The sequence below is a fragment of the Delphinapterus leucas genome, chromosome 1, assembly GCF_059928025.1.
Source record: "Delphinapterus leucas isolate spDelLeu-1000000601 "Yukka" chromosome 1, BTC_Dleu_Yukka2, whole genome shotgun sequence".
Taxonomy (NCBI): Eukaryota; Metazoa; Chordata; class Mammalia; order Artiodactyla; family Monodontidae; genus Delphinapterus; species Delphinapterus leucas.
The window spans coordinates 150878452-150889889 of NC_143129.1; the positions used below are offsets into that span (position 1 = coordinate 150878452).

At 39.4% G+C, this 11438-nt stretch overlaps 1 protein-coding gene across 1 annotated transcript; it reads left to right on the forward strand.

Annotated features, from left to right (window-relative positions):
- The first annotated feature begins 1590 nt into the window (after positions 1 to 1590).
- Positions 1591 to 6867, forward strand: LOC111175787 (cullin-4B-like). Its single transcript, XM_089923075.1, is given in 7 exon segments — positions 1591 to 3212; positions 3214 to 3739; positions 3741 to 4038; positions 4191 to 4959; positions 5188 to 5255; positions 5258 to 5947; positions 5950 to 6867. Coding segments are annotated over 7 exon segments (2646 nt in total). The 5' UTR covers positions 1591 to 3120; the 3' UTR covers positions 6153 to 6867.
- Positions 6868 to 11438: the final 4571 nt, after the last annotated feature.

Below are 11438 nucleotides of genomic sequence, written 5' to 3' on the forward strand. Positions count from 1 at the left end.
CTAGTTGCCTGACCAGGGATCGAACTTGGGGCCCATGCATTGGGAGCATGGAGTCTTAGCCACTGGACCACAAGGGAGGTCCCTACATGTGTATGTTTATGTATATTATGCACATATATAAACATGCAAACTATATCAGGAAGTGGTCCAGGGTAGCATTGCCAAGGAAATGTGGAGATGACTCTTTTCTGTCCTTACCTGCTACCCTCAGATCCATGATGGCCTCCTCATAGGTGTCACCGTCCTTAAAGAAAGAGTGGTACTGCCCCCCATCAAGAACACTGATTGTGGATCCTGAGGGTCACTTTGCCCTCTCCCAGGGTGTCCTTCAGAAGCACTGTGCGATTCATATAGCTGTAGTGCTTTTTCCAGAGAGTTCTTCCCCATCCTTATACAGGTAAACCAGATGGGAAGAGTGCTCGTGAAACCACACTGTGGCAGGGACAGCTGGCAGCTGAGCTCAGCACTTTCGCCCGCCAGGACCACCTGGTGGCTCCTGGAGCTGCTCACAGTGAAGTGCTCTGCGGAAGAAGTCCGAGACCGGATTTATTCTGAAGGCCACAGGAGAATGCATCACCTAGGTCCCTCTGCTCTGGACACATGGGTCTTCTTCCTGATTCTTGATGCCAAGTCCTTTCTGACTTCAGAACTTTGCTCTCAGAGATATCTTTGCTCTGACAGCAGTGCTTTTCTCTCAGACCCTCCCATCACTGCCTCCTTCTTACCTCTCAGGTCCCAGCTTAAATGTCAACTCCTTAGAGAAAAATTTTGTCACCATCCACTTAACATTTCCCCTAATCATATCTTCAGTAGCACATATCATTACCTGATACTTTTAATTCCTGTCTTTATTTTCTCTCATAACCAACTAATATGTAAGCCACACAACAACAGAGTCTCTATCTTTTTAAAAAATTCTCTTTATTATCCCCAGTCCATAAAGCATTGCCTGAACGTGGTAGGCACTCCGTAAATATTTAATAAAGGAATGTGGATAGTCCCCAATATTGAGAGGTGGGAGGTGGACCGCTATTGCTGAACAACAGCCTTTACTTATCAGATACACCAGCTGCTTTTTTCAGTATCAGTTTTTGGCAAGTTAAAAATGGCCACAAATATTCTGATGCTCCATCCATGAAGAGAAAGTGTCTATGTCCCCTCCTCTTAAAACTGTGTTCTGATATTGCTTTGCTCAATAGAATATGGCAGAAGACAACCTGCAATAGTTTCTGGGTCTGTCTTAAGAAATGAGCTGGTCTCATTTGTCTTTTTGTTGTTGTTGTTTTTGTACTATTCTTTCTGGAAGCCGTCAGCAGCCATGTACAAAGTCTGACAACCCTGAGACCATCATGACAGAAAGACCATGGGTTAACATGTCAGTTGACAATCCCAGGGGATCCCAACCTTCCAGCCTACTCCACCAAAGGGCTTTGAGATGCATGTGTTACAATACAAGAATATAAAATAATGTATTAAAGCATGCTGTGCCAAGGAGAAGAGACAGATACCTGGCTAATATCTACTCTCGGGAGACTCAAGTTCTCACTGACAAGTAGTCATAATGAATAGATCCCTTATATTTAAGAACAAACCACGATCATTTATGTGATGATATGAATTATAAGTTTAGTAGGACCTCAGATAAAGGAGACGTTGGCGTGAGCTGGAGCTGTCCACAAATTTCTCTTAGAGCAATAGGCCTTAAGTCTGATAATTTGGATACCTTACAGTGAAAAGGATAAACACTCTTGACAGAGATAGGAATGAATCTGGCATAATCAAAAAGAGGAAAAACTAAGATTATGGGAGGAGCTTGTTATAGTTACCTATAGCTTCATAGAAAATTATCCCCCAAATTAGTGATTTAAAGCAACCATTTTATTATATCTCACATCTTGTTGGGTAGGAATTCTGGCCAGTGCTCAGCTGCGTGACTCTTCTGTTCCACATGACATAGGCTGAGGTCTCTTGGTATATTCAGCTAGTGGGTGGAGTGTTCCAAAGGGCTCAAGGTGGCTTCATTCACATGTCTAGCCCTTTGGTGGAGTAGGCTGGAAGGTTGGGATCCCCTGGGATTGTCAACTGACATGTTAACCCATGGCCTTTCTAATAATGTATTAAAGGAGAGAAAAGTTACAGGTAAGGTGTCTCTTGCAGTGATTTAATATATCCATTTAAAAAATAAGTGGAATTGGAAAGAGTGTGATAGATGAAAGCAGCGTCAAAGAGTAGGGGTAGATATTTGCAAAACATCAAGGCTGATTAAGGGCTCATATCAAAATTTTAATTATAAACATTATTTTTAAGGTAGATATGCTGAAAGAAAAATAGTTAAAGGACCTGAACAATCTCAGCATAGAAAATACCCAAATAGCAGTAAAGATAAGAAAAGGTAGAGACCCTCGTTAAGAATCAGGAAAATGCATATTAAAACCACAATGCAATATCACACTCACTAGAATGGGTACCATAAAAAAGGCTGACAATACCAAGTTGTGATGAGGCTGTGGTGTGATGCAGTGCACAGGGTATTTCTCATGTTCATGGCTGGTGAGAGTACAGTGGTAGGATGATATCTGAAAGCACTTTAGCATCTTCTACTAGAGTTGAAAATAAACATAGCCTATGATCCAGCAATTCAACTTCAGGAACATAATCAATAGAAATGTATGCACAAATGCACAAAAGACACATGCAATACCTTTCCAGATAACATTAATGGTAATAACTAAACTGGAACGATACAATAAGCCTAAACATACAAGCCAAGAGGGAGAAAAGGAGGAGGAGCTGCAGCCTCACAGACTTACTGAGTTGCTGCTGCAGAAAGCGGGGAGAGAGGGGGAAAAGCAGGGGAGGGGGATGGCACGGCCGTTTATCTGTCTGTCTCCTCATTCGCTCTCCCCCCTTGTTCTGCTCACTCCTGGTGTCAGCCTATCCTCCTTCCCAAACCCTCCCATTCCCCCGCTGGAGCGCCCCCTTCACTTTCCTTCTCGTCCTCTGTGTTTCTCCTCTCTTTCTTCCCTTCCCCCTCTAGCATTGCCACCTTCTCTCCTACACGCACGCAGGCATATAAACGTAGGGTTTTGATGCTGTCTGCCTGTTGACCCCGCTATTTTCATGTTTCCAACAGGTTTTTCTTCCCCCAATCCCTCAGCTGCTGCCGCTGCTGCTCAGGGGGTCAGATCTGCCACTGATGGTAATACCAGCACCACCACTCACCTCTGCCAAGAAGAGAAAGTTAAACAGCAGCAGTAGTGGCAGTAACAGTAGTAACGACAGAGAAGACTTTGATTCCACCTCTCCCTCCTCTTCCACTCCTTTACAACCCAGGGATTCGGCATCCCCTTCAACCTCGTCCTTCTCCTGCCTGGGGGTTTCAGTGGCTGCTCCCAGCCACGTATGGATACAGAAGAAGCTGCGTTTTGAAGACACCCTGGGGTGTGTAGGGTTTGATGCGAAGATGGCTGAGGAATCCTCCTCCTCCTCTTCACCTTCACCAACTGCTGCAACATCTCAGCAGCAGCAACTTAAAAATAAGAGTATATTAATCTCTTCTGTGGCTTTGGTGCATCACGCAAACGGCCTAGCCAAATCTTCTACCACCGTCTCTAGCTTTGCTAACAGCAAGCCTGGCTCTGCTAAGAAGTTAGTGATCAAGAACTTTAAAGATAAGCCTAAATTACCAGAAAGCTACACAGATGAAACATGGCAGAAACTGAAAAAAGCAGTGGAAGCCTATCCAGGATAGTACTTCAATTAAGAACAATTTAGAAGAACTCTATCAGTCTATGGAAAACCTCTGTTCTTACAAGATTTCTGCAAACTTGTGCAAACAGCTGAGACAGATTTGTGAAGATCACATGAAAGCACAAATTCATCAGTTCAGAGAGGATTCATTGGATAGAGTTCTTTTTCTAAAGAAGATCGATAGATGCTGGCAAAACCATTGCAGACAAATGATCATGATCAGTAGCAGTTTTTTGTTTCTGGATAGGACTTACGTTCTTCAAAATTCAATGCTGCCGGGCTTCCCTGGTGGCGCAGTGGTTGGGGGTCCGCCTGCCGATGCAGGGGACATGGGTTCGTGCCCCGGTCCGGGAGGATCCCACATGCCACGGAGCGGCTGGGCCCGTGAGCCACGGCCGCTGAGCCTGCGTGTCTGGAGCCTGTGCTCCACAACGGGAGAGGCCACAGCAGTGGGAGGCCCGCGTACTGCAAAAAAAAAAAAAAAAAATCAATGCTACCTTCCATTTGGGAAGGGAATAGTGAAGCAATTGATAGAAGTTTACTCCGAAGCCTTTTAAGCATGCTCTCTGATTTGCAAATTTATCAGGATTATTTTGAACAACGATTTTTGGAAGAAACTAACCGACTCTACGCAGCTGAAGGCCAAAAATTAATGCAGGAAAGAGAGGTTCCTGAATATCTTCATCATGTTAACAAACGTCTAGAAGAAGAAGCAGACAGACTTATTACTTACTTAGATCAGACCACCCAAAAGTCATTAATTGCTACTGTGGAGAAACAACTTCTAGGTGAACACTTAACAGCGATTCTTCAGAAAGATTTAAATAAACTCCTTGATGAAAACCGAATTCAAGATTTATCTCACCTGTATCAGCTCTTCAGTAAAGTTCGAGGTGGCATTCAGGTTCTCTTGCAGCAATGGATTGAATACATTAAGGCATTTGGTAGCACTATTGTAGTTAATCCTGAAAAGGATAAAACCATGGTTCAAGAATTGCTGGCTTTTAAAGATAAGGTTGACCATATAATTGATATCTGTTTCCTGAAGAATGAAAAACATATCAATGCCATGAAAGAAGCATTTGAAACATTCATTAACAAAAGACCAAACAAACCTGCTGAACTTACAGCTAAGTATGCAGATTCAAAGCTTCTCGCAGGCAACAAAGAAGCTACAGATGAAGAACTTGAGAAAATGTTGGATAAGATTATGATTATATTTATTTATTTATTTATTTATTTTTGTAGTATGCGGGCCTCTCACTGTTGTGGCCTCTCCCGTTGCGGAGCACAGGCTCCGGACGCGCAGGCTCAGCAGCCATGGCTCACGGGCCTAGCCGCTCCGCTGCATGTGGGATCTTCCTGGACGGGGGCACGAACACGTGTCCCCTGCATCGGCAGGCGGACTCTCAACCACTGCGCCACCAGGGAAGCCCCTATGATTATATTTAGATTCATCTATGGCAAGGATGTTTTTGAGGCCTTCTATAAGAAAGATTTGGCCAAGTGCCTGTTGGGAAGAGTGCATCTGTGGATGCTGAAAAATCAATGCTGTCCAAACTTAAACATGAATGTGGAGCTGCTTTCACCAGCAAACTTGAAGGAACGTTTAAAGACATGGAACTTTCTAAAGACATCATGATTCAATTCAAACAGTATATGCAGAACCAGAATGTACCTGGGAATATTGAATTAACTGTGAATATCCTGACGGTGGGTTATTGGCCAACATATGTGCCTATGGATGTTCATTTACCACCAGAGATGGTAAAATTTCAGGAGATTTTCAAGACCTTTTACCTAGGCAAACATAGTGGCAGGAAACTTCAGTGGCAGTCAACCCTAGGACACTGTGTGCTAAAGGCAGAATTTAAAGAGGGTAAAAAGGAACTCCAGTTCTCTCTTTTTCAAACACTGGTGCTGCTAATGTTTAATGAGGGAGAGGAGTTAAGTTTAGAAGAGATCAAGCAGGCTACGGGAATAGAGGCTGGAGAGTTAAGGAGAGCACTGCAGTCATTGGCCTGTGGCAAAGCTAGAGTTCTGAGGAAAAATCCAAAGGGTAAAGCTATAGAAGATGGTGACAAGTTCATTTGTAATGACGATTTCAAGCACAAACTTTTCAGGATAAAGATCAATCAAATTCAGATGAAAGAAATGGTTGAGGAACAAGCAAGCACTACAGAAAGAGTATATCAAGACAGTATGAAATTGATGCTGCAATTGTTCAAATTATGAAGATAAGAAAGACACTTAGCCACAATCTTCTTGTTTCAGAAGTGTACAACCAGTTGAAATTTCCCGTAAAGCCTGCTGATCTTAAGAAGAGAATAGAATCCTTAATTGACCTGGACTACATGGAAAGAGATAAAGAAAATCCAAACCGGTACAATTATATTGCATAAAATGTTGGCCTTGGAGCACTTGGTGTCATAAGCAGTAGCCAGTGGATAAACTAACCTGTCATTATTTGACTTCTTTTATGCTACCAATGACCAAATGAAGCAGTGTAATGGAAACGGTTGAGTGACTTTTCAGTGGTTAACATGCCCATTTAAAGAGTAATACTTACCTTTAAGAAGAATGTTGTTGAACTCTTTGCATGTTATTTAGTATGATGTGCAGAAAACTAAAAGTACCTGGTCTTCATGATTACCATGTGGAACTGGGGAAGAGGTCCCTATGGCTTTTAAAAAAAGAGAGGAGGGATGTTCTTATGTACCATTAATTATGAAGCAAAAGGTTTATTTGCTTAAAATGTCATTTAAAGATACTTAAACTGCATGCAAACTTTATTTACTGTACAGAGTACTGGATGTATTTATCAAATAGAAGAACCACCCTGGACTTGGTTGTTCACCTGTTTTGTGATTTCCCTTGAAGAGAAAAATAAGTTGTCATAGCTACTGATATTTTACTAAGTAATGTTCTGTTACACTGAAAGGGACGTTTTTAAAAACTTTATTTGGAAACAAGTTTTCAAGCAGAGGGACAGTTGCTTAAGTGGTCTTGTACACACACAACCTAAAATGTTCCCATGGGCTGTGTGTATACGGTTCAGCCCTGAGTTTACTGTGCTGATTAACAGGCACTTATAAAAATAGCTGCAATAGAAAAGTGCTGGTCAGCTGTACTAGAAGAACATGGTAGGAGAGAAAAATCCAACTCTTTCTTCATATTAAAAATGAATATAATATGAACATCACAAAAGAGAACAAAACCCACGTGTTTTGTAACTTTTTACAAGAGCAAAAATTCATAAACTAGTTTTCAACTTCCTTTAGACGTTAATGTTGTTTGGACAGTTTTGTCTTTAACTTGGACCAATTGTAGATTCTTACGGGCTTCCTGGGATTTAGCATTCCTATTTTCTCTACCAAAGTTTTTTTTGGAAGCACCTCAACTCTCCTTTTTGTTGGCATATAAGCATTTCCTATCATCCTTATTTTAACTTCCTAAAGCCCTAGATAGAACTAGATCCTTCCTCATTTCCCCCACACACCCCCTAGTTGCGAATTTCAAATTCTGTATTATGCTGACATTATTCCTTTCAAACTTGCTTGAAGATAAAGAGTTCTCATAGCCACTGGACACCTACCTTTCAGGGGAATGTCCTAGGATTGTTCATACATAGAAAATAGCAAGAGTATTGTTTTTCAAATTGATAATGTGAGTAGAAGTCTTCTCTTTCACCATCAGTGGTCTTTTGTTTTTGGGTTTTGTTTTGCTTCCTTGTTTGTTTTTCCATGAAGCTCTGAAGGGAATTGATCTTGGAGGAGAAGCAGAAATTTTGTTTGAATTTTTATTTTTTGCGGTACGCGGGCCTCTCACTGCTGTGGCCTCTCCCGTTGCGGAGCACAGGCTCCGGACGCGCAGGCCCAACGGCCATGGGTCACGGGCCCAGCTGCTCCGCGCATGCACGGATCGGGGCACGAACCCGTATCCCCTGCATCGGCAGGCGGACTCCCAACCACTGCAACACCAGGGAAGCCCTGTGTTAATTTTTTTAAAAATCAGAACTGTTTTAATGCTTTTTGCAACAGTGTAATTCCTTGACTATTTGGAACCATTAGGAAGAATACCTCGGTCCTAACCCTCAACTGAGACTTTTGGCTCTTGTGTTTGCTATTGATTGTTTTCTTGAGTTCTCAAAGAACTGTAACCAGCTATTTTTTTTAAGAAGTTGCCTGTTTTCTTTATAATTGCATCAACTTACACACTGTTGTCCAACAATATGTGGTATTTAGAATGCCTTCCTAACTATTTTTGAGCAGCCATTGCCCGTATTTTCTTAGCGCCTCCCTGGTTTCCTTACATGAACTTATTTGACAAGGAAATGCAGCCATTTTGTTTGCCCTCTCTCCATACTGGACCATCTAAGTCAATGTTCTAACTCATCCCTGATGGTCTGTGAGATACGTAGACTGTTCCACCAGACTCGATAATTACTCTTAAGGAATTTTTAGGTAGAACTGGTACTATTAGGAGACTCTTGGTGTCACCTTTGTTACCTTGAAAGCTGGTCCCTTCCCTGAGGCTCTTAATTTTTTGAAAACTTGATGCTATTTCAGCTGAAAAAATTGGTGAGACTATTAAACAAATTGAGGGGAGCTGTTTAAGAAATTGAAAAATAATCACAAACAACATTGGATAATTGTGACTTTCAGTTCTGTATCAGTTGAATTTTTGTGCTCTTTTTCCTGTGTACGTGGTGATTATATTTTTCTCCAATAAAACTTTTATTAAAAACAAACAAAACATACAAGCCAAATAATATCAACATCCAGCAAACAATTTCACAAACATAATGTTAATAACTGATTTTTTTATTAATCAATTTGTTTAAATTGCTTATAATTCATAATAATTTAGCCATATGTTCTTTTGAGTTTTTAATACAAAAATCATATTTTCTGAATAATACTTAATTTTTTAAATTAAAAAGTCAAGTCTATTCAAAATATTCTGTAGAGTCAATGCTCTTTCAGTCATAATGTTGACTTTATTTTTTTGTTGTTTTGTTTTGTTTTATATTATGAATCTTAAAAGGATGACTCTAAAACATACATAGAAGAGTAATGGGCCAAAAAGAGCAAAGATTCTTCTGAAGAAGAAAAATAATGTGAGAAAACCTAAATTAAATGATATCAAGACTTAATTATAAAGCTACTCTAATTGAAAGAATCATGAAGTTAGTGTTGATATAGACAAATAGATAAATCAACAAAATGGAGATCCCAATATCATACCCAAACACATGGAAACCTGATCCATGATAGGACTAGGATTGCAAATTAATGAAGAAAGAATTACTGTTCTGTGAATGGTGCTGAAACGACTTCACAGGAAAAGCAGAGCCTTAGAATCTCCACTTCACACCACACACAAATGTGTCCCGAATGGATCAAATTAACAAAGATTAATCCTTTTTGAAAGCCAAAGCTATGCAAATATTAGACCATTTTATAACAGCAAACTTTTCATGAAATTGAAATATGAACAAATTCCTTTTATTCCTATGAATAAAATGTCAGTGGCAAATGTTAAATTCAACTCCATTAAATTTAATAGTGTTTATATCTAAAGACATTATAAAGAAAGTAAAATGATAAGCCCTGGTAAAGAAGAAGACATTTACAACAACTAGAGCTCAAAAGGCTCAATATCTAAAATATATTAATTACTCCTTGCCATACAAATTGCTAGTTGTCTCTTAACAGAGACAATTCTGTCTTTCTTCCTTACTTAGAAAGAACATCCAGTGTTTATGGAGTAACTTGGACAACTCAAAGATTACAATTTTCAGATTCCTCGCAGTCAGGTGAGACTATAGGACTGATTTCTGGTAAATGCGATATAAACAGAACTGTAAAGAATTTTCTTCAATCCCTAAATTCAGGAGGCACACCTTCCCTCCCTCCTTAGAGCCAGACTGAAGGCCATCCTATGGCTATACCTCAGATAGAACTCGGACCTTGAAGTGGAAGAGGCTGAAGATGGAGCAGCAAGTAAAGTAGAAGAAGCTTGGTTCCTTAACTTTATGAAGCTGTCCCACCAGCCTTGGAAACCAACTTTGGTCTTCTTTTACCTCGTTTAATTTACATGTCTTTTTTTCTTAACTGGGTTGCAGTTACAGGGTTGTTCAGTTTTTTGTTATTCTTTATAATACAAATATACATAATATTTATACTAATTCAATATTTATCTTTAAAGTTTTCTTAAGCAAGATGAAAGGCCAAAGGCAAGCATCTCAAGAATGGTAAGCCAGCTTCCCAAAATTGTTTAAAGACCTAGGTTCCTTCCAGATACAGTAATTTGAATGTATCTCACCCACCCTTAAACATACACATATGGGCTAAAAATCACTGAAATTATATCTTATATGTGTGGGAGATTTATATTTATGATTTATAAAGTAATGAAACTTATATTAATATGTATACACAAACATATATACACATATGTATATATAAAATGAATCAACTCATTAAATTTTTGTTTAAATTCTCAGAGTTATTTTAGTTACTTAGGGCATAATCTTGGCTTCTACTCTATCTAGAAATGGAACAATTAGTTTACTCTATTTTAGGGATATCTTGAACATAGGCAATATTTTTTACTATTATCATCAATCAAAAGGAATGAGTAGCATATACTTGTGGCTACTTAGCACACGTATAACTATTTCTGTTTATTACCTCCTTTCTAATGAAAGTTGAAGGAAGTCTACTCTTTAAAGTAATAGAGACCTACCATACATATTACATATTACTTTTCTTAACTTCTAAAGCTAACTGCTCTGTAAGGAAAGAAGTGAAAAAGGAGCAAAAACCATCCTTCCTCCCCCCAAAAAGACAAACAAAACAAAACAAAACACAGACAGAATAAAAAGAACCTAAGGTCAAGAGCATTGGATAGCATTCTATGCAGCTCAAAGAAAAGGAGTAATGAAAGAGATGGAACGAATAAATGCATCTCAAGTTTTCCCATTTACTTGTTCCCAGAGAACAGAGCACGGGTCTAAGAAGGACTCCAGGCCCTTCAGAAAGAACCTCATCCAAATGCCTTGTAGATCTATGCACAGATCAGCTGGGTTCCTGCTGCCACAGAAACCACTAGCAGATGTGCTATCATCACATAGCAACCAGCAGGACCTTCTGTAAGAACCCCAGTGGATGCCTGCGTGCAACTGCTTATTTTTCAAGCCTAATATGATTTCCCCTCACAAGAGGAATGTGAAGGTGGCAACTTCACCCAGCGTGTAGGACTGCTTGTTCAAACTCATTTTTACCATCAGGAATCAACAATTTCCAAGCAAGAATAGGTTTCAACTTGACTTGCCTCTCCTTGAAAGTAAAGCATGAAACAGTATTTGTTATGTATCATATAATCTGGATCAATTTAAACTATCTATGAAGGAGAAATTACACTGTAATGCTTTAAGAATATTATATCAAGAAATATTGTGATTATAGTCTTTGAAAATGGCAATAGGAAGGATCTTCCTTATCTTGATAAAGGCTATCAATAAAAATCTCCATAAACATTTTAATGAGAAAAAAATCTTTGTAATTTTTCTCTTTAAATCTAAATAATTAAAGGGTTTTTTATCTAACATAATAAGAAAATAAAGCTGTCAGTGTAGCACAAGTATGAGAAAGGAAGGAGAAAAATGAACAAACGTGGATGAC